General features: G+C 48.7%; 1 protein-coding gene across 5 annotated transcripts in view; it reads right to left on the bottom strand.

The window, feature by feature from the left end:
• EML1 (EMAP like 1) overlaps nt 1-27,970 on the bottom strand; it is a 157,118-nt gene that overhangs the window by 112,195 nt on the left and 16,953 nt on the right. For 3 of the 5 annotated variants that reach the window (XM_077474696.1, XM_077474695.1, XM_077474692.1), the window contains exon 1: nt 18,193-18,966. The exons of 1 other annotated variant lie outside the window; for it this stretch is intronic. In XM_077474696.1, coding sequence (XP_077330822.1) covers nt 18,193-18,256 — 64 coding nt within the window. In that variant the 5' untranslated portion in view covers nt 18,257-18,966. Of the gene's footprint in view, nt 1-18,192; nt 18,968-27,970 lie in introns of those variants that run through there. One more of the 5 variants, XM_077474690.1, reaches the window with a different exon arrangement.

Here is a 27,970-nt window from a genome sequence, read left to right on the forward strand (position 1 = left end):
TTAGTTGCTAGAGGTTACAGCACATCATCTCCTCAGTGCAGGGGAGCATGATATACATACAAATGCTGCCTTTATTTACATATCAATGCCACCGGCCGCAGCTATTTACTTAGTAATGATGCTGCTATTTACATATGAATGCCAGTTATTTACATGTAAACACAGGGTCTGCAGGTGAGTCAACTGTACACAACAATAGGACAGAGCTGGGCAGCATTAGTATCAGCTCTTCAAACTGAGATATCGGGACACAGCACAGGACTAATTCTTCAAGGGACAAGGGAATTAAACTGGGATAGTTGGCAAGTATGAGGCACTGCTTTGGGCCCCACAACAATGACAGGGCCCAGGGCAGCTGCCCCTTTTACCCTGCCTTAAAGACGGCCCTGGTCATAGCCCAGCTTATCTCTGAAACCTCTCCTGTCTTTAGACCTAGTAATGGTGTTGAAATCACCTCCAAAGATAACCTGCAGGGCCATAAAAAGAAAAGGCTTAATCTTTGTAAAGAGGCATTTCCTGTCGCACTTTGTCTGGGGACCATAGATGTTAATCAGGCGCAGGTCCTGCCCCCTCACAGAGACGTCCAAGACCATGCATCTCCCAATCTCTACCTTAATTACCTGCCCTTAATGTCAGCATCAAACTCACTGAGCAAAAATAAGGCCATATGACGAGCGCTTACTGATCTTAAGCTGGCAACATTAATGGTTGTCACTTTTAACGGAGTGGGAACTGCCATTAGGGTAGTTGAGGCAGACGTTTCTTAGCCCGACTACTCCCTCTTTCTGGAGAACCAGCACGCTTTGTTGCACCCTGGGACTCATCATCCATAGAGGATGAGGAACTGAACGAGTCCCAATCATCATCATCATCATCGTCCGACAGAACCTTAAACTTATTTGCCAAAGGCAAAACCTTAGGACTTAAGGTAACCAAAACCCTTTTTTTCTTCTTTCTTTTGCTCCTCCTCCAACCACTCCATATCATCCTTGGACAAACCGGAATCAACAGCTTCCCCACTCCTATTCTCCCCTTTACTCCCCTCCCCCCACTCTCCCTTCCCATACCTACCATTGGGCCAGCCTCTTCACCATCCTCCCCACTCCTCTGCACCCCACGATCCTTAACATAAACTCTGCAGCATCGAGGGGGGGGACTGGCACTGCCCTTGATTCACCTGCCTCAGCGCCTCTTGCTGCCTCTGCAACTTTAGAAGACACAGAAGGATTGGACACATTCTCGGTAACTGATACCTTACATACAGACTGGGAAGACGCGGGCACACTAGGTAAAAACATACACCGGGGCACCACAGACTGGGAAGACACAGACATATTGGGCACAGACTCAGATGGAATCACAGGCCCTCCAGCTGCTGAGCTCTGAGCATCCTCCATGTCCAGGCGGAAGAACTCTCTCATGAGCTCCAGCTTGTTGTGCATTGCCTCAGGACACTGACTGTAAGGATGTCCCACCGCATTGCACAGATTACACCTGATGATATTACAGTCCTTTGCCAAATGCCCTATACCCTGACACAGAGAGCACTTCATCACTGGATAGGAGGAGGCAAGATGCCCTTTATCTCCACACTTGTTGCAGAGCTTTGGCTGGCCCGGGTAGAAGATGGTCAGCCTGTCCCTCCCCAGGAAAGCTGAGGATGGCAGATGCTGGACAACATTGTCAATGATTTTTAACTTTAACTGTACAGACCATCCCCCCATCCATATTCCCCAATCATCCAAAATCTTCTTTAGGGGGCTCAGGACATCCCCATACCTCCTCAACCATACAGATAAATCCCCTTGTGGTATGGATTCATTACGGACAAGAACTGTCACCGCTCGTAATGAGCAGACTTTTCTCCGGGCGGGAAAAGTCCGCTCATTTCGAAAGTACAGCGGACTGGCACACACACGGGCGGACTGTCCGCTCAAACCAAGTTTGGACGGACAATCTTACGGAAATTCCGTAAGACTTTGTTCGTCAGACTGTCCGCTGAAAAAGTCCGCTGAAGCCCACACACGAGCGGACTGTCCGCTCAAATGTGTTTCGGCGGACTAAGTTGGGCAGACAGTCCGCCCGTGTGTACGCGGCCTTACTCTCACCAGTTTCATTTAAATCTGGTGATCATGGGTTAGGGTGAGTTAGGGATAGATGGGTTAGATGGCTTAGATGAATTAGGGTTACATGGGTTAGAGTTAGATGGGTTAGGGTTACATGGTTTAGGGTTATGGTAAGATGGGTTAGGGTTACATAGGTTAGGCATAGATGGGTTATGGATACATGGGTTAGATGGGTTATGGTTACATGGTTTAGGGTTCACATGCGTTAGGGTTACATTGGTTAGATTGATTAGGGCTGCACCAGTTAGGGTTCCATGGGTTAGACGAGTTAGGAATAGATTGGTTAGGATTAGGTGGGTTAGGGTTACATGGGTTAGGATTAGATGGATTAGGGTTGCATGGGTTAGGGTTAGAGTTAGGTGGGTTAGGGTTACATGGGTTAGAGTTACATGCGTTAGGGTTAGGGTTACATGGGTTAGGGTTATACGGGTTAGGGTTAGGTGGGTTAGGGTTAGGTGGGTTAGGGTTACATGGGTTAGGGTTACATGGGTTGGGTGGGTTAGGGTTACACGGGTTAGGGCTAGATTGGTTAGGGTTACGTGGGTTGTGTGGGTTAGGGTTACATGGGTTAGGATTAGATGGATTAGGGTTGCATGGGTTAGGGTTAGAGTTAGGTGGGTTAGGGTTACATGGGTTAGAGTTACATGCGTTAGGGTTAGGGTTACATGGGTTAGGGTTATACGGGTTAGGGTTAGGTGGGTTAGGGTTAGGTGGGTTAGGGTTACATGGGTTAGGGTTACATGGGTTGGGTGGGTTAGGGTTACACGGGTTAGGGCTAGATTGGTTAGGGTTACGTGGGTTGTGTGGGTTAGGGTTACACAGGTTAGGGTTAGATGGGTTAGGGTTACATGGATTAGATGAGTTAGGGATAAAGTTAGGTGGGATAGGGTTGCATGGGTTAGGGTTACATGGGTTAGAGTTAGATGGGTTAGGGTTACACGGGTTAGGGTTACACGGGTTAGGGTTACATGGGTTAGGTATGGGTTACATGGGTTAGGGTTTCATGGGTTAGGGTAAGGGTTAGGTGGGTAAGGGTTACATGGGTTAGGGTTAGATGGGTTCGGTGGGTTAGGGTTACAGGGGTTAGGGTTAGATGGGTTAGGGTTACACGGGTTAGGGTTACATGGGTTGGGGTTAGATGGGTTAGGGTTAGATGGGTTTGGTGGGTTAGGGTTAAATGGGTTGGGTGGGTTAGGGTTAGATGGGTTATGGTTACATGGGTTAAAGTTACATGGGTTAGGGTTAGATGGATTAGGGTTGGATGGGTTAGATGGGTTGGGTAGGTTAGGGTTAGATGGGTTGGGTGGGTAATGTTAGATGGGTTAGGTGTGTTAGGGTTACATGGTTTAGGGTTAGATGGGTTAGGGTTACATGGGTTAGGGTTACATGGGTTGGGTGGGTCAGGGTTAGATGGGTTGGGAGGGTTAGGGTTAGATGGATTGGGTGGGTCAGGGTTACATGCAGATCAAAAGTGCTGGTGAAGGAACTTGGAAAAGATATGCAGCTCATAGATATAAAGTATATAAAATGTGTTTTCATTGTGTCAGATGCTGTGTGGTCGGAGTTCTGCCATAGAATCTTTCTATTTTGCCTTGTGAATGGATGAAATCTGAAGATTTTCTATCATTTCACTGAGATTCTTCCATTGAACTCAAACTGGTTCTTCAGCCTGAACTGGTCCGGCAGCACCGAAGAATGATGGGAAGCGTCCAGATTCATCGTCAGGTGAGAACTGGCGTGAAAATATTCATCTAAAAATAAATCCTGCTTTATACAAACAGCAAGTGTCATATTTCATCCATCGCAGTGCCTCGTACCTCTCACCCGCCAGTGCCTCGTACCTCTCCCCCCAGTGCCTCGTAACTCTCACCCGCCAGTGCCTCGTACCTCTCACCCCCCAGTGCCTCGAACCTCTCACCTCCCAGTGCCTCGTACCTCTCCCTCCCAGTGCCTCGTACCTCTCACCCCCCAGTGCCTCGTACCTCTCCCCTTAGTGCCTAGTACCTCTCGCCCACCAGTGTCTCGTACCTCTCCCCCCAGTGCCTCGTACCTCTCACCCCCCAGTGCCTCGCACCTCTCACCCGCCAGTGCCTCGTACCTCTCCCCCCAGTGCCTCGTACCTCTCACCCACCAGTGCCTCGTACCTCTCACCCCCCAGTGCCTCGTACCTCTCACCTCCCAGTGCCTCGTACGTCTCACCTCCCAGTGCCTCGTACCTCTCCCCCCAGTGCCTCGTACCTCTCACCTCCCAGTGCCTCGTACCTCTCACCTCCCAGTGCCTCGTACCTCTCCCCCCAGTGCCTCGTACCTCTCACCCCCAGTGCCTTTTACCTCTCCCCCCAGTGCCTCGTACCTCTCACCCGCCAGTGCCTCGTACCTCTCACCCCCCAGTGCCTCGAACCTCTCACCTCCCAGTGCCTCGTACCTCTCACCTCCCAGTGCCTCGTACCTCTCCCTCCCAGTGCCTCGTACCTCTCCCTCCCATTGCCTCGTACCTCTCACCCCCCAGTGCCTCGTACCTCTCCCCCCCAGTGCCTTGTACCTCTCGCCCACCAGTGTCTCGTACCTCTCTCCCCAGTGCCTCGTACCTCTCCCCCCCCAGTGCCTCGTACCTCTCCCCCCAGTGCCTCGTAACTCTCACCCGCCAGTGCCTCGTAACTCTCCCCCCAGTGCCTCGTACCTCTCACCCCCCAGTGCCTCGTACCTCTCACCCCCCAGTGCCTCGTACCTCTCACCCCACAGTGCCTCGTACCTCTCACCCCCCAGTGCCTCGAACCTCTCACCTCCCAGTGCCTTGTACCTCTCCCTCCCAGTGCCTCGTACCTCTCACCCCCCAGTGCCTCGTACCTCTCACCCCCCAGTGCCTAGAACCTCTCACCTCCCAGTGCCTTGTACCTCTCCCCCCAGTGCCTCGTACCTCTCACCCCCCAGTGCCTCGTACCTCTCACCCGCCAGTGCCTCGTACCTCTCCCCCCAGTGCCTCGTACCTCTCACCCACCAGTGCCTTGTACCTCTCCCCCCCAGTGCCTCGTACCTCTCACCCCCCAGTGCCTCGTACTTCTCACCCCCAGTGCCTCGTACGTCTCACCTCCCAGTGCCTCGTACCTCTCCCCCCCAGTGCCTCGTACCTCTCACCTCCCAGTGCCTCGTACCTCTCACCTCCCAGTGCCTCGTACCTCTCCCCCCAGTGCCTCGTACCTCTCACCCCCCAGTGCCTTTTACCTCTCCCCCCAGTGCCTCGTACCTCTCACCCACCAGTGCCTCGTACCTCTCACCTCCCAGTGCCTCTTACCTCTCACCTCCCAGTGCCCCGTACCTCTCACCTCCCAGTGCCTCGTACCTCTCACCTCCCAGTGCCTTGTATCTCTCCCCTACCTGTGCCCCGTACCTCTCACCTCCCAGTGCCTTGTACCTCTCACCTCCCAGTGCCTCGTACCTCTCACCTACCTGTGCCCCGTACCTCTCACCTCCCAGTGCCTCGTACCTCTCACCTACCAGTGCCCCGTACCTCTCACCTCCCAGTGCCTCGTACCTCTCACCTACCTGTGCCCCGTACCTCTCACCTCCCAGTGCCTCGCACCTCTCACCTCCCAGTGCCTCGTAACTCTCACCTCCCAGTGCCACGTACCTCTCACCCCCAGTGCCTCGTACCTCTCACCTCCCAGTGCCTCATACCTCTCACCTCCCAGTGCTTCGTACCTCTCCCCTCCCAGTGCCTCATACCTCTCACCTACCTGAGCCCCGTACTTCTCACCTCCCAGTGCCCCATACCTCTCACCTCCCAGTGCCTCGTACCTCTCACCTACCTGTGCCCCGTACCTCTCACCCCCCCAGTGCCCTGTACTTCTCACCTCCCAGTGCCTCGTACCTCTCACCTCCCAGTGCTCCGTTCCTCTCACCCCCAAATGCCTCGTACCTCTCACCTACCAGTACCACGTATCTCTCACCCCCCAGTGCCCCGTACTTCTCACCTCCCAGTGCCTCATACCTCCCAGTGCCTCGAACCTCTCACATATTGAAGACACATTTTCTCCAATGTGTCTAAAATGTGTCCCCAAGGTGTCCCCTATGTGTCTCCAATCTGTCTCCTGTGTGCCCCGAATGTGTCCCGAATGTGTCCCCAATGTGTCTCCAATGTGTCTCCTATGTGTTTCCTATCTGTCCCCAATGTGTCTCCTATATGTCCCCAATGTGTCTCCAATGTGTCTCCAATGTGTCTCCTATGTGTCTCCTATCTGTCCCCAATGTGTCTCCAATGTGTCCCCAATGTGTCTCCTATGTGTCCCCAATGTGTCCCCAATGTGTCTCCAATGTGTCCCCAATGTGTCTCCAATGTGTCTCCTATGTGTCTCCTATCTGTCCCCAATGTGTCTCCAATGTGTCCCCAATGTGTCTCCTATGTGTCCCCAATGTGTCCCCAATGTGTCCCCAATGTGTCTCCTATGTGTCTCCTATGTGTCCCCAATGTGTCCCCAATGTGTCCCCTATGTGTCTCCTATGTGTCTCCTATGTGTCCCAATGTGTCTCCAATGTGTCTCCAATGTGTCCCCAATGTGTCTCCTATGTGTCTCCTATGTGTCCCCAATGTGTCCCCAATGTGTCTCCTATGTGTCTACTATGTGTCCCAATGTGTCTCCAATGTGTCCCCAATGTGTCCCAATGTGTCTCCAATGTATCCCCAATGTGTCCCCAATGTGTCTCCTATGTGTCTCCTATGTGTCCCCAATGTGTCCCCAATGTGTCTCCTATGTGTCTCCTATGTGTCTCCAATGTGTCCCCAATGTGTCTCCTATGTGTCCCCAATGTGTCCCCAGTGTGTCTCCTATGTGTCTCCTATGTGTCCCCAATGTGTCTTTAATGTGTCCCCAATGTGTCCCCAATGTGTCTCCTATGTGTCTCCTATGTGTCTCCAATGTGTCCCCAATGTGTCTCCTATGTGTCCCCAATGTGTCCCCAGTGTGTCTCCTATGTGTCCCCAATGTGTCCCCAATGTGTCTCCTATGTGTCTCCAATGTGTCCCCAATGTGTCTACTATGTGTCTCCTATGTGTCCCCAATGTGTCCCCAATGTGTCTCCTATGTGTCTCCTATGTGTCTCCAATGTGTCTCCAATGTGTCCCCAATGTGTCTCCTATGTGTCTCCTATGTGTCCCCAATGTGTCCCCAGTGTGTCTCCTATGTGTCTCCTATGTGTCCCAATGTGTCTCCAATGTGTCCCCAATGTGTCTCCTATGTGTCTCCTATGTGTCCCAATGTGTCCACAATGTGTCTCCTATGTGTCTCCTATGTGTCCCCAATGTGTCCCAATGTGTCTCCAATGTGTCCTCAATGTGTCCCCAATGTGTCTCTTATGTGTCTCCTATGTGTCTCCTATGTGTCCCCAATGTGTCCCCAATGTGTCCCCAATGTGTCTCCTATGTGTCTCCTATGTGTCCCCAATGTGTCTCCTATGTGTCTCCTATGTGTCCCCAATGTGTCTCCAATGTGTCTCCAATGTGTCTCCAATGTGTCGCCAATGTGTCTCCAATGTGTCCCCAATGTGTCCCAAATGTGTCTCCTATGTGTCTCCTATGTGTCCCCAATGTGTCTCCAATGTGTCCCCAATGTGTCTCCAATGTGTCCCCAATGTGTCTCCTATGTGTCTCCTATGTGTCCCCAATGTGTCTCCAATGTGTCCCCAATGTGTCTCCAATGTGTCCCCAATGTGTGCCCTATGTGTCTCCTGTGTGACTCCAATGTGTCCCCAATGTGTCTCCTATGTATCTCCTATGTGTCTCCAATGTGTCTACAATGTGTCTACAATGTGTCTCCAATGTGTCTCCTATGTGTCTCCTATGTGTCCCCAATGTGTCCCCAATGTGTCCCCAATGTGTCCTCAATGTGTCCCCAATGTGTCCCCAATGTGTCCCCAGTGTGTCTCCAATGTGTCCCCAATGTGCCCCAATGTGTCTCCTATGTGTCCCCAATGTGTCCCCAATGTGTCCTCAATGTGTGCCCTATGTGTCTCCTGTGTGTCTCCAATGTGTCCCCAATGTGTCTCCTATATATCTCCTATGTGTCTCCAATGTGTCTACAATGTGTCTCCAATGTGTCCCCAATGTGTCCCCAATATGTCTCCTATGTGTCTCCTATGTGTCCCCAATGTGTCCCCAATGTGTCTCCTATGTGTCTCCTATGTGTCCCCCATGTGTCTCCAATGTGTCCCCAATGTGTCCCAATGTGTCTCCAATGTATCCCCAATGTGTCCCCAATGTGTCCCCAATGTGTCTCCTATGTGTCTCCTATGTGTCCCCAATGTGTCCCCAATGTGTCCCCAATGTGTCTCCTATGTGTCTCCTATGTGTCTCCAATGTGTCCCCAATGTGTCTCCTATGTGTCCCCAATGTGTCCCCAGTGTGTCTCCTATGTGTCTCCTATGTGTCCCCAATGTGTCTTTAATGTGTCCCCAATGTGTCCCCAATGTGTCTCCTATGTGTCTCCTATGTGTCTCCAATGTGTCCCCAATGTGTCTCCTATGTGTCCCCAATGTGTCCCCAGTGTGTCTCCTATGTGTCCCCAATGTGTCCCCAATGTGTCTCCTATGTGTCTCCAATGTGTCCCCAATGTGTCTACTATGTGTCTCCTATGTGTCCCCAATGTGTCCCCAATGTGTCTCCTATGTGTCTCCTATGTGTCTCCAATGTGTCTCCAATGTGTCCCCAATGTGTCTCCTATGTGTCTCCTATGTGTCCCCAATGTGTCCCCAGTGTGTCTCTTATGTGTCTCCTATGTGTCCCAATGTGTCTCCAATGTGTCTCCAATGTGTCCCCAATGTGTCTCCTATGTGTCTCCTATGTGTCCCAATGTGTCCACAATGTGTCTCCTATGTGTCTCCTATGTGTCCCCAATGTGTCCCAATGTGTCTCCAATGTGTCCTCAATGTGTCCCCAATGTGTCTCTTATGTGTCCCCAATGTGTCCCCAATGTGTCCCCAATGTGTCTCCTATGTGTCTCCTATGTGTCCCCAATGTGTCTCCTATGTGTCTCCTATGTGTCCCAATGTGTCCACAATGTGTCTCCAATGTGTCCTCAATGTGTCCCCAATGTGTCTCTTATGTGTCCCCAATGTGTCCCCAATGTGTCCCCAATGTGTCTCCTATGTGTCTCCTATGTGTCCCCAATGTGTCCCCAATGTGTCCCCAATGTGTCTCCTATGTGTCTCCTATGTGTCCCCAATGTGTCCCCAATGTGTCCCCAATGTGTCCCCAATGTGTCTCCTATGTGTCTCCTATGTGTCCCCAATGTGTCCCCAATGTGTCTCCAATGTGTCTCCAATGTGTCTCCAATGTGTCGCCAATGTGTCTCCAATGTGTCCCCAATGTGTCCCAAATGTGTCTCCTATGTGTCTCCTATGTGTCCCCAATGTGTCTCCAATGTGTCCCCAATGTGTCCCCAATGTGTCTCCAATGTGTCCCCAATGTGTCTCCAATGTGTCCCCAATGTGTCTCCTATGTGTCTCCTATGTGTCCCCAATGTGTCTCCAATGTGTCCCCAATGTGTCTCCAATGTGTCCCCAATGTGTGCCCTATGTGTCTCCTGTGTGACTCCAATGTGTCCCCAATGTGTCTCCTATGTATCTCCTATGTGTCTCCAATGTGTCTACAATGTGTCTACAATGTGTCTCCTATGTGTCCCCAATGTGTCCCCAATGTGTCCTCAATGTGTCCCCAATGTGTCCCCAATGTGTCCCCAGTGTGTCTCCAATGTGTCCCCAATGTGCCCCAATGTGTCTCCTATGTGTCCCCAATGTGTCCCCAATGTGTCCTCAATGTGTGCCCTATGTGTCTCCTGTGTGTCTCCAATGTGTCCCCAATGTGTCTCCTATATATCTCCTATGTGTCTCCAATGTGTCTACAATGTGTCTCCAATGTGTCCCCAATGTGTCCCCAATATGTCTCCTATGTGTCTCCTATGTGTCCCCAATGTGTCCCCAATGTGTCTCCTATGTGTCTCCTATGTGTCCCCCATGTGTCTCCAATGTGTCCCCAATGTGTCTCCTATGTATCTCCTATGTGTCTCCAATGTGTCTCCTATGTGTCTCCTATGTGTCCTCAATGTGTCTCCTATGTGTCTCCAATGTGTCTCCAATGTGTCCCCAATGTGTGCCCTATGTGTCCCCTATGTATCCCCAATGTGTCTCCAATGTGTCCCCAATGTGTCTCCTATGTGTCCCCTATGTGTCTCCTATGTGTCCTCAATGTGTCTCCAATGTGTCTCCAATGTGTCTCCAATGTGTGCCCTATGTGTCTCCTCTGTGTCTCCAATGTGTCCCCAATGTGTCTGCTATGTATCTCCTATGTGCCTCCAATGTGTCTACAATGTGTCTCCAATGTGTCCCCAATGTGTCCCCAATGTGTCTCCTATGTGTCCCCTATGTGTCCCCAATGTGTCTCCTATGTGTTTCCAATGTGTCCCCAATGTGTGCCCTATGTGTCTCCTGTGTGTCTCCAATGTGTCCCCAATGGGTCTCCTATGTGCCTCCAATGTGTCCCCAATATGTCTCCAATGTGTCCCCAATGTGTCTCCTATGTGTCTCCAATGTGTCTCCAATGTGTCCCCAATGTGTCCCCAATGTGTCTCCTATGTATCTCCTATGTGTCCCCATTGTGTCTACAATGTGTCCCCAATGTGTCCCCAATGTGTCCCCTATGTGTTTCCTATGTGTCCCCAATGTGTCTCCAATGTGTCCTCAATGTGTCTCCAATGTGTCCCCTATGTATCTCCTATGTGTTCCCAATGTGTCTACAATGTGTCTCCTATGTATCTCCTATGTGTCCCCAATGTGACTACAATGTGTCTCCAATGTGTCCCCAGTGTGTCTCCAATGTGTCCCCAGTGTGTCTTCAATGTGTCCCCAATGTGTCTCCAATGTGCCCCCAATGTGTCCCCAATGTGTCCCCAATGTATCTCCAATGTGTCCTCTATGTGTCTCCTATGTGTCTCCAATGTGTCTACAATGTGTTTCCAATGTGTCCCCAATGTATCTCCAATGGTCCCCAATGTGTCTCCAATGTGTCTACAATGTGTTTCCAATGTGTCCCCAATGTGTCTCCAATGGTCCCCAACCCAATGTGTCCCCAATGTGTCTCCAATGGTCCCCAATGAGTCTCCTATGTGTCCCCTATGTGTCCCCAATGTGTCTCCTATGTGTCTCCAATGTGTCTCCAATGTGTCCCCAATGTGTCCCCAATGTGTCTCCTATGTGTCCCCTATGTGTCCCCAATGTGTCTCCTATGTGTCTCCAATGTGTCCCCAATGTGTCCCCAATGTATCTCCTATGTGTCTCCAATGTGTCCCCAATGTGTGCCCTATGTATCTCCTGTGTGTCTCCAATGTGTCCCCAATGTGTCCCCAATGTATCTCCTATGTGTCCCCAATGTGTCCCCAATGTGTCTACAATGTGTCTCCAATGTGTCCCCAATGTGTCTCCAATGTGTCCCCAATGTGTCTCCTATGTGTCTCCTATGTGTCTCCAATGTGTCTTCAATGTGTCCCCAATGTGTCTCCTATGTATCTCCTATGTGTCCCCATTGTGTCTACAATGTGTCTCCAATGTGTCCCCAATGTGTCCCCTATGTGTCTCCTATGTGTCCCCAATGTGTCCCCAATGTGTCCTCAATGTGTCTCCAATGTGTCCCCTATGTATCTCCTATGTGTTCCCAATGTGTCCACAATGTGTCCCCAATGTGTCTCCAATATGTCCCCTATGTGTCTCCAATGTGTCTCCTGTATGTCCCCTATGTGTCACCAATGTGTCTCCTGTATGTCCCCTATGTGTCTCCAATGTGTCCCCTATGTATCTCCTATGTGTCCGCAATGTGTCCCCAATGTGTCTCCAATGTGTCCCCGATGTGCCCCCTATGTGTCTCCTATATGTCCCCTATGTCTCCCCTATGTGTCCCCAATGTGTCCCCAATGTGTCCCCAATGTGTCTCCAATGTGTCTTCAATGTGTCCCCTATATATCTCCTATGTATCTCCTATCTCTCAATGTGACTTTGGGGACACATAGGGCACACATAGGAGACACATTGGGGACTCATTGGAGACATATTGGAGACACATAAAAGACACATTGGGGACACTCTGGGGACACATTTGAGACACATTGGGGACACATTGGAGACACATTGGAGACACATAGGAGACACATTGGGGACACATAGGAGACACATTGGGGAGTGGGATGCATTGGAGACACATTGGAGACACATAAAAGACACATTGGGGACACTCTGGGGACACATTGGAGACACATAGGAGACACAATAGGGACACATTGGAGACACATAGGAGACACATTGGGGACGCATAGGAGACACATTGGGAAGTGGGACACATTGGAGACATATTGGAGACACATAGGAGACACATTGGGGACACTTTGGGGACACATAGCAGACACATTGGGGACACAGAGGAGACACATTGGGGAGTGGGACACATTGTAGTCCCTTATGTATCCCCTATTTGTCCCCAATGTGTCCTCTATGTATCTCCAATGTGTCCCCTGTGTGTCTCCTATATGTCCCCTATGTGTCCCCAATGTGGCCTATTTGTGTCCCCAATGTGTCTCCAATGTTTCCCCAATGTGTCCCCTATGTATCTATGTATCTCCTATCTCTCAATATGACATTGGGGACACATAGGGCACACATAGAAGACACATTATTAGACACATTGGGGACATATAGGAGACACACAGGGGACACATTGGAGATACATAGAGGACACATTGGGGACAAATAGGGGATACATAAGGGACACATAGGGGACAAATTGGGGATACATTGGGGACACATAGAAGACACATTATTAGACACATTGGGGACACATAGGAGACACACAGGGGACACATTGGAGATACATAGAGGACACATTGGGGACAAATAGGGGATACATAAGGGACACATAGGGGACAAATTGGGGATACATTGGGGACACATTGGTGACACATTGGGGACACATTGGGGACACATAGGAGACACACAGGAGACACATTGGAGATACATAGAGGACACATTGGGGACAAATAGGGGATACATAAGGGACACATAGGGGACAAATTGGGGATACATTGGGGACACATTGGGGACACATTGGGGACACATAGGAGACACATTGGGGACACATTGGAGACACATTGGAGACACATAGGAGACACATTGGAGACACACAGGAGGCACATTGGGGACACATTGGGGACACATAGGAGACACATTGGGGACACATTGGGGACACATTGGGGACACACTGGGGACATATAGGGGACACATTGGGGATACATAGGGCACACATAGGGGACACATTGGGGACACATAGGAGACACATAGGAGACACACAGGGGACACATTGGAGATACATAGAGGACACATTGGGGACAAATAGGGGATACATAAGGGACACATAGGGGACAAATTGGGGATACATTGGGGACACATTGGTGACACATTGGGGACACATTGGGGACACATAGGAGACACATAGGAGACACATAGGAGACACATTGGGGACACATTGGAGACACATTGGAGACACATAGGAGACACATTGGAGACACACAGGAGGCACATTGGGGACACATTGGGGACACATTGGGGACACACTGGGGACATATAGGGGACACATTGGGGATACATAGGGCACACATAGGGGACACATTGGGGACACATAGGGGACACATTGGGAACACATAGGGGACACAGGGCACACATTGGGGACACATAGGGCACACATTGGGGACACATTGGAGACACATTGGGGACACATTAGGGATACATAGGGCACCCATTGGGGACACATAGGAAACACATTGGAGACACAAAGGAGACACATTGGGGACACAAAGGAGACACATTGGGGACACATTGGGGACACATAGGAGACACATTGGGGACACATAAGGGACACATAGGAGACATATTGGGGACACATTGGGGACACATAGTATACACATTTGGGACATATAAGGGACACATTGGGGACACATAGGGGACACTTTGGGGAAAAATAGGGCACACATAGGGGACACATTGGGGACACATAGGGCACCCATAGGGGACACATAGGGGACAAATTGGGGATACATTGGGGACACATAGGAGACACATAGGGGAAACATTGGTGACACATTGGGGACACATAGGAGACACATTGGGGACACATTGGGGACATATTGAGAACACATTGGGGACACATAGGGGACACATTGGGGACACATTGGGAACACATAGGGGACACATTGGGGACACATAGGGCACACATTGGGGACACATAGGATACACATTGTGGACATATAAGGGACACATTGCGGACACATAGGGCACACATAGAGGACACTTTGGGGACACATAGGGCACACATAGGGGACACATTGGGGACACATAGGGCACACATAGGGGACACATTGGGAACACATAGGAGACACATTGGGGACACATAGGGGATACATAGGGGACACATTGGGGACACATAGAGCACACATAGGGGACACATTGGGGACACATAGGGGACACATTGGGGACACATTGAGGACACATAGGGCACACATTGGGGACACATAGGATACATATTGGGGACATATAAGGGACACATTGCGGACACATAAGGGACAAATAGGGCACACATAGAGGACACTTTGGGGACACATAGGGCACACATAGGGGACACATTGGGGACACATAGGGCACACATGGGGGACACATTGGGGACACATAGGGGACACATTGGGGATACATAGGGGACACATTGGGGACACATAGGGGACACATAGGGCACACATAGGAGACACATTGGGGACACATAAGGGACACATAGGAGAGTACTGTTTACTTCTAGGAGCAGAAACATAAATATAAGGTAAAACTGCGTCTAGGAGCATTTTTTGAAGTGAGTGTGCATGGAGCCGGATGTGGCAATAAATCGTTCTGCATATCGATCCCAGAAATGTTTTTACATTTATTTTAGAGATCAGATCACATAATTCTACTTGTAGGTAGTCGCATGGCAATGGAAACCTCCTCCATAGACACAAAGCTAGTACTGCCCCCTGCTGGTTGTTTTTTGAAGCCTTAAAGTAGAACTATAGGCAAAATAAAATTTTCCATGTTGGATTGGGTAAGGGAGTGTTATAACCCCTGTAAGGTTTATTTTTGCCATTGTCCCATTGAGGAAATTTACCTTAACTTCCTGTCCTATAGCCAAACAGGAAGTGGGAGGAAATCCCTGCAAAGTAAGAGAATCTCTTGGGGACCCCCAAGTCATCAGAAGTAATGTCACCATTGGACTTCCCCTCTAAAAAATGTGGGATTTCCTTTTACATGCACTTGTAATGATCATGGCAAACAGGACACATAGAGAGGATGAATCTCCCTACAGGTGATCCTAGATTAAGGCTTTCTTCTAGGTACCTTGAATATCTCCTAAATTTGCACCGTTCAGGAGATATTCAGTATATGCGCTGCTGCTGATGTCATTGATGCATGCGCACCGAAGTAATGGCAGCTGTGCCATTTCTTCAGGAGTCGTGCCGTGAGCCGGCGTGCAAGCCCAGAGTTGAGCTTTAAATGTTGCTGCAACTTGGACTGTAGCTGATAACTGCTGTGGAACGTCTTCCTTTGTTGCTGCTGTATTATGCTTCTGCACTATGGACAGGGTTAAACAGAATATTCATTAATGCAGAAGTGCAGCAGCCATTAACTACTTCAGCCCCGGAAGAATTTACCCCCTTAAAGCGGAGTTCCACCCACTTAAATTCAGCAGCTACAAAAAGTGTAGCTGTTGACTTTTAATATTCGGACACTCACCTGTCCCACAGTCCAGGGATGCAGGTGTACAAAGCCCCGCTCCTCACCACCTCCTCTCCGCAGTGCCAGAATTCTAACTGTGATCACACACTGCGCATGCGCGAGCCGCGCTGCACGCTGTGAATGGCCAGACAATCTTCTGGGACCTGTGACGTGGAGGGAAGGGGGGAGAGGTGATCTTCCTTTTGGCACCGCGGTGCCAGGGGAGGAAGTGGGAGCTGGGTGCCTGTAAAAACAGGGTACCCACTCCCCTCCCCCAAAAAAATGACATGCCAAATGTAGCATATTAGGGGGGTCTCTAACACTTAAATCGGAAGTTAAATTTTTGGGTGGAACTTTTTTTGGGGCGATTCGGCACTGCGTCGCTTTAACTGAGAAGTGCGTGGTCGTGCGACGCTGTACACAAACAAAATGTATGTCCTTTTTTCCCCACAAATAGAGCTTTTTTTCGGTGGTATTTGATCGCCTCTGCTAATTTTATTTTTTGTGCTATAAACAAAAAACGTCAGACAATTTAAAAAAAAAAAATAATAATTTTTCTATAACAAATATCGCAAAAAAGAAATAAAAAAAAACAAATTTCTTCCTCAGTTTAGGACGAAACGCATTCTTCTACAGTTGTTTGGTAAAAAAAATCGCAATAAGTCTTTATTGATTGGTTTGCGCAAAAGTTATATCATCTACAAAATAGGGGATATATTTATGGCATTGTTATTATATATATATTTTTTTACTAGTAATGCCAGTGATCAGCGATTTTTAGCGGGACTGCGACATTGCAGCAGACAGATTGGACACTTTTAACACTTTTTTGGGCCCATTAACATTTATACAGCGATCAGAGCTAAAAATAGCCACTGATTACTGTATAACTGTCACTGGCAGGGAAGGGGTTAACACTAGGGGCGCTCAAGGGGTTACATGTTCCATAGGGAGGTGTTTCTAACTGTGGGGGGAGGGGACTGACTGGAAGTACTGAGAGATCGCTGTTCCTGATCACTAGAAACAGACGATCTCTGTCTACTCTCCTGTCAGAACGAGGATCTGTTTGTTTACATTGACAGATCCCTGTTCTGGCTCTCTGAGGAGTGATCACGGGTGGCCGGCAGACATCAGCTCTGGCGATGCCCCTACGGTGATTCACGCAGTCGTGCCAACCTGCCGCTGTATAATGACAGCTGTAATGGCGGCTGGTCGGCAAGTGGTTAAGTAGGTCACTTTGCAAAGCTCATCTATGGATTTTCTCCAGTGCAGGGAGTGCAGTGAACTACATACAGGGTGCGGAAAGTATGGATGGATTTTTTTTGAAGCACGTGATTAGAGCCAGAGGCTCTAGTGGGCTTCAAAAAAGGGTGGGCTAGGGGTGCAGAGCACTGTGCCCCAATCCCACCCAGTCGTGTGGCAATAGCGAATTAATATTTGCCATCACCACACTGATCCTCCTCCTCCCGGACAATCAGGAAGTGAGTCTTGAGACCTGTCACCTAATTGGCTGAAAGGACAGGTGATCCTATTGGATGCCTAGGAGGAGGGGGGAGGAGCCGCATGACGGAAGAGGACACAGGAGCCGCTGCCCGCCACCCGTAGGAGTCCGCTGGAGCTCGTTACCCACCACTCCCCGTAGGTGCCCACAACCCGACCACTGCCCGCTGCCCATAGATGCCCATATACCCACCCCCAACCTGGATGGGGTAAGTGCCGGGGGGCGTGACACAATCCGACCAACCAATGGGAGATGGTTATTTGTTGCCACCCTAAAAAGAAAAAAAACCACCAGCCGCCACCACAGAGTAATATTGTCTTATTGAATGCCTATGTACATTGCTTCTCTTCTAGGCTATGCTTGGCCTAATAAATTCTTTGAAATCCCTCAAGTTGTGTCAGTAAGTGCTGGGTGAGCGAGGTGCTGAGAAATCAGGAGACAATTCAGCGCCTCCTCTAGGGGGAGCTCTACACTACAGGAAAACCTGAGGAGGTGTCGGGCTTCCTGCAACCAAACTCCTAATCAATACAACTTTCTTCTGTGAAGTCAGCGATCGCTCAAAACTGAAGCATTCTACATTATTTCAATCGGTTCTACAATAATGTGAAAGAATTGCTACAAAAGGAAATGTCATCACATGCGGTATTGGAAGAGAACCTCCTCTGGGGTAGAACCCAACATCTCCCCTCCCCTCCAGCAATATCTACAACCAGCAAACAAAGAGAAGGAAAGTCTAATGACCTGCTCGTCCCTCCGGCCGTCCGCTGGGACTGTTCTGCAAGGGTTCCTCCGGAATGGACTTCATGCTGGTCCTAGCTGGGTCATCCACACCGACTGGCTGAGCGTTCACACCGATCGTACTCCAAGCGAGGGACTGGCTGAGCGTTCACACCGATCGTACTCCAAGCGAGGGACTGGCTGAGCGTTCACACCAATCGTACTCCAAGCGAGGGACTGGCTGAGCGTTCACACCGATCGTACTCCAAGCGAGGGACTGGCTGAGCGTTCACACCGATTGTACTCCAAGCGAGGGACTGGCTGAGCTTTCACACCGATCGTATTCCAAGCGAAGGACTGGCTGAGCGTTCACACCGATCGTACTCCAAGCGAGGGACTGGCTGAGCGTTCACACCGATCGTACTCCAAGCGAGGGACTGGCTGAGCTTTCACACCGATCGTACTCCAAGCGAGGGACTGGCTGAGCGTTCACACAGATCGTACTCCAAGCGAGGGACTGGCTGAGCGTTCACACCGATCGTACTCCAAGCGAGGGACTGGCTGAGCGTTCACACCGATCGTACTCCAAGCGAGGGACTGGCTAAGCGTTCACACCGATCGTACTCCAAGCGAGGGACTGGCTGAGCGTTCACACCGATCGTACTCCAAGTGAGGGACTGGCTGAACGTTCACACCGATCGGACGCCAAACGAGGGACTGGCTGAACGTTCACACCGATCGGACGCCAAACGAGGGACTGGCTGAACGTTCACACCGATCGGACGCCAAACGAGGGACTGGCTGAACACACACCTGTTCAATGGAGTAATTCTTCTTTAAAGCCCCGGTGTTACGGTGATGTCATTAAAGCAGATTAGGATTAGAAGGTCGTTGGAGCTATTTAAATAATATCACTGATCTCATTTGCATGACAAATCTCGGCAGTCATGTGGGCCGGGTGTTTGCTGGGAGGGCTGTGCGGGAGACGTATAGAATAATGAACTCATATAGAACTTTTATGTTTATTGTGTTCAGAACAGCGTTCATTTCGTTGACTAAAATACGACAAAAACAAAAACAATTGAGATGACTAAAATACGACTAAAATTAAATTTGATGTCAAAATGATCACTGGTCCGTAGTGCATGTTCATCCCTAAATACTAACCTATCCGATGTCTCGCTGCAGCCGTGTACAGCCGCCCCCCCGGATACAGGACAGTCGGAACTGGTACATTTTGTAAGTGTAGCTCTAGCCAAAAAAATCTATTTTTAAGCTTTTTGGAAAACATAGGGAAGGGTTATCACCCCTGTAAACTTTGTTTTGCTGTCTGTGCCACTCTTCAGAAGATTTCACCTCACTGTCTGTCCCAATGACAAATAGATTTTGAAAATTTGAGGTTTTTAGTAAAACAAGGATTGGGATAAATCATCAGTGGAGAGGAGACTCGTTTTTCCCATATCAACTCTTACAGGAGAGAATTTCCCTTCCTAGGGGGAGATTTCCTCTCACTTTCTGTTATCTCCTTCCGTTTGTAGGTCGGGGACCATCTGTAATGGGTTTGGAAATTGTAGAGAAATAATAAATAATGCATTACAATTTAATTACACCCAATAGATTTGAGTGCCAAAATTCTACCAAAATGAACACTGGTTCAGAACTAAAATCTGCAAATACTATATATATATATATATATATATATATATATATATATATATATATAATATATACGGTATGTGACAAAAGTAAGTACACCCCTCAGTCACATTTGTGTAAATCTTTTCTTCTCTCTTTTTATGTGACAACACTGAAGAAATGACACTTGTCCACAATATAAAGTAGTGAGTGTACAGCTTGTATAACAGTGTAAATTTCCTGTCCCCTCAAAATAACTCAACACACAGCCATTAATGTCTAAACTGCTGGCAACAAAAGTCAGTACACCCCTAAGTGAAAATCTCCAAATTGGACCCATTTAGCAATTTTCCCTCCCCAGTGTCATGTGACTCGTTAGTGTTACAAGGTCTCAGGTGTGAATGGGGAGCAGGTGTGTTAAATTTGGTGTTATCGCTCTCACTCTCTCATAATGGTCACAGGAAGTACAACATGGCACCCAATGGCAAAGAACTCTCTGAGGATCTGAAGATAAGAATTGTTGCTCTACATAAAGATGGCCTAGGCTATAAGAAGATCGCCAAGACCCTGAAACTGAGCTGCAGCACGGTGGCCAAGACCATACAGCGGTATAACAGGACGGGTTCCCCTTAGAACAGGCCTCGCCATGGTCCACCAAAGAAGTTGAGGTCACGTGATCAGCGTCATATCCAGAGGTTGTCTTTGAGAAATAGACGTATGAGTGCTGCCAGCATTGCTGCAGAGGTTGTAGGGGTGGGGGGGTGGGGGGGTCAGCCTATCAGTGCTCAGACCATACGCCACACGCTGCATCAAATTGGTCTCCATGGCTGTCATCCCAGAAGGAAGCCTCTTCTAAAGATGATGCACAAGAAAGACCACAAACAGTTTGCTGAAGACAAGCAGACTAAGGAGATGGGTTACTGGAACCATGTCCTGTGGTCTGATGAGACCAAGATAAAGGTATTTGGTGTCAGATGGTGTCAGGCGTGTGTGGGGGCAACCAGGTGAGGAGGACAAAGACAAGTGTGTCTTGTCTACAGTCAGGCATGGTGGTGGGGGTGTCATGGTCTGGGGCTGCATGAGTGCTGCCGGCACTGGGGGGCTACAGATCATTGAGGGGACCATGAATGCCAACATGTACTGTGACATACTGAAGCAGAGCATGATCCCCTCCCTTCAGAGACTGGACCGCAGGGCAGTATTCCAACATGATAACCACCCCAAACACACCTCCAACACCACCACTGCCTTGCTAAAGAAGCTGAGGGTAAAGGTGATGGACTGGCCAAGCATGTCTCCAGACCTAAACCCTATTGGTCATCTGTGGGACATCCTCAGACGGAAGGTGGAGAAGGGGAAGGTCTCCAACATCCACCAGCTCTGTGATGTCATCATGGGGGAGGGGAAGAGGACTCCAGTGACAACCTGTGAAGCTCTGCTGACCTCCATGCCCAAGATGGTTAAGGTAGTGCTGTAAAATAATGGCGACCACACAAAATATTGACACTTTGGGCTCAATTTGGACATTTTCTCTTTTGTTGCCAGCAGTTTAGACATTAATCCAGACCGGCGCACACCGATGTACGTCCCTACTATGAGGACGGATATCGTTGTTATGGCAGTACCTAGTGTCACACAGTCTTTGCAAAACTATGGCCATTAATGTGACGTCTTCTACACAAAGAGTAAGAGACATTCTCTAAGCATGCTGGCAAAGGACAGGCTTTAATACTCAGGCTGAAGCTGCTTAGGATTAAATTGATAAAGAATGATGTGGTCCAAGGCACCAAAAGTAATTGACCTCCATCCCAAATTTATAGACGATATAACTTTCATGCAATCGATATACACTTATTGGGATATTTTTACCAAAGATGGAGCAGAATCCATTTTGGCCAAAATTTAAGAAGAAATTCGATTTCATTGGATATGTTTTATAACAGAAAGTAGAAAAGATTGTGTTTTTTATTCAAAATTTTCTGTCTTTTATATATAATAAAAAATGAAAACCCAGAGAATAAGAAGAATAAGGGGGATATTATAATTCCTTTATAATAGTTAAAATTCTCAGTTTGTGACAAGTTCACTTTCAGAGAGATTTTATCCAACAATAAAAATATTTATCATTCAAACAACTAAGGCCGCGTACACACGCGCGGACTGTTCGCCCAACTTTGTCCGTCCAACAGTTTCGGCAAACAGTCCGCTCAAACTTAGCATGGACGGACATGGCCACACACGACGGACGAACAGTTTGCTGAAACCGTGCGCGATGACGTGAACGGCACGCACGACGGGACGAAAAATACGACGTCCTATACACTGCATTATAGCTTTCGGCGTGAAAATCCTTTCTGAGCATGCGCGCAACTTTGTTTGACGAACAAGCCTACACACGAGCGGACTGTTCGCTGAAACAAGGTTTCAGCGGACAGTTTTACGGAATTTCCGAAAAACCTTGTCCGTCCAACTGTCCGCTGAAACTGTCCGCTGAAAGCCCACACACGAGCGGACTGTCCGCCCAAACACTGTTCAGCGGACAAAGTTGGGCGAACAGTCCGCGCGTGTGTACGCGGCCTAAGAGCTAAAGCAGTTCATTGTGAAAGCTGTACAAACCCCCGGGGCCCCCAAGTAATACTCAATCAACCTTCTGTCCCCCAGCAACACCTAATCACCTTTCTGTCCCCTTGCAACACCTAATCACCCCTCTGTCCCGAGCAACACCTAATCACCCTTCTGTCCCGAGCAACACCTAATCACCCCTCTGTCCCGAGCAACACCTAATCACCCTTCTGTCCTCGAGCAACACTTAATCACCCTTCTGTCCCCGAGCAACATCTAATCACCCTTCTGTCCCCAAGCAACATCTAATCACCCTTCAGTCCCCGAGCAACACCTAATCACCTTTCTGTCCCAGAGCAACACCTAATTACCCTTCTTTCCCCGAGCAACACCTAATTACCCTTCAGTCCCCGAGGAAAAACACCTAATCACCCTTCTGTCCCCGAGCAACACCTAATCACCCTTCTGTCCTCGAGCAACACCTAATCACCCTTCTGTCCCCGAGCAACACCTAATCACCCTTCAGTTCCCAAGCAACACCTAATCACCTTTCTGTCCCAGAGCAACACCTAATTACCCTTCTGTCCCCGAGGGAAAACACCTAATCACCCTTCTGTCCCCGAGCAACACCTAATCACCCTTCTGTCCCTGAGCAACACCTAATCACCCTTCTGTCCAGTCTTATAACAGGATTACACTGTTATTTAAAAGGATGGCGGCTGACAGATGGAGGAGCGGGTATAATGCCTCCAATATCCAATACAGACTACACACGCCCGCAGCTGGAGCATTTATTAAGTAATACTGTCAGATGCCATTAGCATTATTGGATACAAGATAAACCCTTCTGCTTTGTGTTTAGTTATTTCCTACAATAGCTAACAGAGGAACCCCAGTTACAATGAAAGAAAACGAAAAATAATATATATATATATATATACACACACATACTTTATTTTATCTGCCTTGTATCCAGTACTTTGTGTACAGAGCACTTCTGAATTTTCATCCCCCTGCTCATGTGATTGCCTCACGTTTTTTTTTTGTTCTGTACGGACCTTGAAGCCAAATTGCATGCATCCCCCGCATACCCAATGAGTCTTTGGTTAGGTACATAGCAAGCCTCATGTATGAGAAATAGAAAGAATCCTATGAATGCAACTTTTACAACACTGAGACTGATTGGGTGGTTAAAGTAAAGGCAGAACCTTCTGTGATGAGTCATATTGGGCGGGGGGCTTGTGGAACCCACATTACCTTGAAGAGCTCTGGAAACTCCTTGTCCAGCTCAGCTGGCCCCTCCTATGTGTAAATTACCCTGTGTCTATTAAGGGCACAGGGTGACCGAGAACCTCAGTCTGATCTGCCCTAATCAGACTCACCATACAACCCCACCGGACTCTGCATTTCCTTTTACCCCTGTTAGCCCATGTTCTATATGTGTGGTTTGTGATGAAAGAATGAAGGGGTTAACAGGGGTATTAGAAGCTAGAGGGGAGGGGGGAGAGATATTGTCACGTACCTAGTCGTGAGCCTGGAATGCAGAAGGAGACCTTTCTTGCGTCCCCGCCTCGCAGCCCCTGATAGTGGAGACAGGAGGCACAGGAGTCTAAGGTAGCACAAGTGCCTAGCAGGATCGACAGCCGCAAGATAGATCAGGCAGTCTTCAGGAAACTGTAGCTGGATAAGCAGACCTTAGCGGCAGCGGACAGGAACCAACCGACAGCAGGAAACACACAGGAACAGATAGGTCGCTCTGGAGCAGGCACACAGAAGAGTCAGGCAAGCCAGGTCAAACCAGACGGTCAGTGCAGGAACAGATGCAGAAGGCAGAGATGGGATCGTGGAGCAGGCAGGGTCGGTAACAGATGAGCATGGATGGACCATAGGATGAGGCAGATGCAGAGTCATAGTCAAGCTGGAGGTCAGAGGCAGGCAGAAGGCAGGGAAGGTCACAGGTCAGGCCGGGTCAACACAAGATTAGATTGGGTCAGAAGATAAACTCAGGAACACTGTAGATCAAGCAGCAAGGTCTGAAAGGAGAACTGGGTTTAAATAGCCCACCTGGCGCCAGTAACCGTGCGCGTGCGAGCACCCGGGTGCACACGCGTTGCCATGCCTTGGCACCTGCGCACACGCACAGACAGGTGATGAACCACTGTCCCCAGCCAGCCTTTACAAGGGGCAGCCTCCGGATGCCCAACCGGGCCATTTTTCAGGATGGGATCTCTTGAAGGCTTGACTCAGATGCTTGGCATGTATGTTACTTTCAGGCTCCGAGTTTTCATCAGAACCGTAGCACTTCCATTTGATGAGATATTGAACACGGTTATTTCTCTTCCTGCAATTCATTATTGCTTTTTTATCAAAAGTCTCTTTGTTAAGTCCTTGTGCTCTGGTCATGGTTTCCTGCAGCAATTTATTATTGGTACTGAAAAAATCCACAGTCTTGAGAACAGCTGGTAGAGAACATTCGGGAACAGAGTTAGGCAGAAATGATGGGTGGTAACCATAATTGGCTAAAAACGGGGTCTGCTTGATGGTAGAGTGGGTAGAATTGTTAATGGCAATTGCCAATGGCAACAGAGAGAACCAGTCGTCCTGAGAAAAGGAGGGAAAACAGTGAAGGTACTGCTTGAGAGTCTGGTTCATTCTCTCTGTTTGCCCATTCATCTGAGGGACATATGCTGAACAAAAAGATAACTCGATACCAAGGGAACTGCATAGTGCTCTCCAGAACCGAGAGGTAAATTGAACCCCCCTGTCCAAAATTATGTCGGCTGGTACTCCATGAAGTCTGATGACTTCCCTAATAAAAATGTATGCAGTTTCCGGTGCCAAGGGTGTTCCTTTCAAGGGGATGAAGTGTGCCAACTTGGACAGCCAATCCACTACCACAAAGATGGCAGTATGGGCTTCTGAAGGGGGAAGCTCAACAATAAAGTCCATGGAAATTCATTTCCAAGGCCTCTCTGGAGCAGGTAATGGTTTCAGCAAGCCCTGGCCTTATTACCTTTGTTGCGAGTACAGATGGTACATGACTCCACGTATCTTTTGCAGTCCTTTGCACCTTGCGGCCACTAGAATGTGCGTTGCACTAGATCAGAAGTTTTTGAAACACCGAAGTGCCTGGCTAGTACATGATCGTGGCAGAGCTCGAGTATGGTGACCCGAGATTTTCTGGAATAAAGATTTTGACATCGAGCCAGAACAGACCATCTTTCGCTAGCAGCCCTGCTTCTGCGGGAGGGGGGTTTTCACTGGAAGCTTGCTTAATCCGACTTAAAAGATCTTCTTGTAGTAGGAGAAAGTTTTCTGCCGACAGAATAGTGTTCGGAGAGGTAGGCACTTTGGGGTCATTAAACATGTGGGACAAAGCGTCCGGTTTGGTGTTTTTAGACCCTGGTCTGTAGGTAACATGGAAAGCAAACCTGCAAAAGAACAGTGCCCACCTGGCTTTATGTGGCTTTAACCTTCTTGCAGATTTCAGGTATTCTAGGTTTTTATGGTCCGTATAGATCAGAATCGGGTGAGCTACTCCTTCCAGAAGGTACCGCCACTCCTCCAAAACCGCTTTTTTTGCTAATAGTTCTCTGTCCCCCACTTCGTAATTTCTTTCACGAGCAGTTAGCTTGCGTGAAAAGAAGCCAAGGGGAAACAGGAGAGCCTTGGGACCTTGTCGTTGTGAGAATACTGCCCCAACAGCGACTTTGGATGCATCGACCTCCAAGACAAACTGGAGAGCCGGGTCAGGGTGTTTCAGCACAGAAGTGGAAGTAAAAAGTCTCTTGAGGGTGTCAAAAGCAGTTTGGACTTCGGGAGTCCAATGGAAACAAACTCCCTGCTTGGTCAGCTGGGTAATAGGGGAGATGATGGCCGAAAACTCCTTTAATAAATTTCCGATAAAAGTTTGAAAAGCCCACAAACCGCTGAACCCCCTTTTTATCCACAGGAGCAGGCCACTCAAGGATAGTGGAAATTTTCTGGGGGTCCATTTTGATGCCTTCAATTGAGTCCCAAAAACTGTATGCTTTGTTGTTCAAATTCACATTTCTCAGACTTTGCATAAAGGCCATGTTGTCGGAGCTGCTCTAACACACACCGGACGTGTTGGCGATAGCTATTGATGGAAGCAGAAAAGATCAAGATGTCATCTAGGTAGATGATGACGAATAAGTCCAGGTAGTCTCTGAAAATGTCATTTATAAAATGTTGGAAGGTGGCAGGGGCATTGCAAAGCCCAAATGGCAAGAGATTCGAAATGTCTGAATCGGGTGCGAAAAGCTGTCTTCCATTCAGCACCTTTCCTAATGCGGACCAAGTTATAGGCCCCTCAAATGTCTAATTTAGTAAAGATGACTGCCGCACCTGTCTCTGGAAAAGTTCAGGTACCAAGGGGAGAGGGGAACAGTTTTTAATGGTCACCTTATCCAGCTCCCAATAATCGACACACAGCCGAAGGGTATGGTCCTTCTTTTCCACGAAGAAAATGCCAGCGCCTGCTGGGGATGTAGATGAGCGGATAAATCCTTTCCTAAGGTCATTATCAATATAGTCTTTAAGTGCTGCCAGCTCCAGTTCAGTTAAAGGGAAAATCCTTCCAAAAGGTACTTTGGCCCCAGGAAGTAGCTCGATAGGGCAGTCATAGACCCGGTGAGGGGGAAGAGTCTCTGCACCTTTCTTACTAAAGACATCCATGAAGTCGTGGTATGCCTCGAGGACTAATTGGCGAGCTTCGGTATCCAGGCACATCAAAGCTGCAGACTGGTTGGAGGTCTTTGGAAGGCAATGTTGAAAACAGTATGGAGAAGGGAAGGTAACTTCTCTGGTAGTCCAGTCAATGCTACAGGGGTTGTGGGTCTTGAGCCAGGGCATACCCAGGATAACTGGAAACAAGGGCGAAGAGATGATATTGAGGCATAAATGTTCCTGGTGAAGATTGGATATGCTGGCAGAAATAGGGATGGTTTCCTGAGTGCCTGGACCAGACCAGATGGCAGATCCGTCGACAAGATGTATAAGTAGTCCTTGGGTCTTGGAACATAAAGGAATGCAGTGTTTTGCGGGGATCAACGATAGCGGGAACCTGCATGTTCTTTCTGGGGGGCTGCAACAAAATGGAAAGAGCGAGGTGAGGGGAAGCGTTGGTGACTGCAAGGATCTGATCAGCAGAAAGATCTTGGCGGGGCAGGATCTCACGTAATGCTCAGGTTCCCCACAATCCATTCATGTGGCAACATTGACGTTCTTCAGGTGTAAGTACAGTGCCTTGCAAAAGTATTCACCCCCTTGGCATTTTTTGTGTTTTGTTGCCTCACAACCTGGAATTAACATGGATTGTTTGAGGATTTGCATCATTTAATTTACAGAACATGCCCACAACTTTGAAGATGTTTATTTTTTTTTTTATTGTGAAGCAAACAACAAATAGGACAAAATAACAGAAAAAGTCAATGTGCATAACTATTCACCCCCCTAAAGTCAATACTTTGTAGATTCACCTTTTGCAGGTATCACAGCTCCAAGTCTCTTTGGATAAGTCTCTATGAGCTTGCCACATCTTACTACTGGGATTTTTGCCCATTCCTCCTTGCAAAACTGCTCC

The sequence above is a fragment of the Lithobates pipiens genome, unplaced genomic scaffold, assembly GCF_037356315.1.
Source record: "Lithobates pipiens isolate NorthernLeopardFrog02 unplaced genomic scaffold, aLitPip1_a1.2 Scaffold_120, whole genome shotgun sequence".
NCBI lineage: Eukaryota > Metazoa > Chordata > Amphibia > Anura > Ranidae > Lithobates > Lithobates pipiens.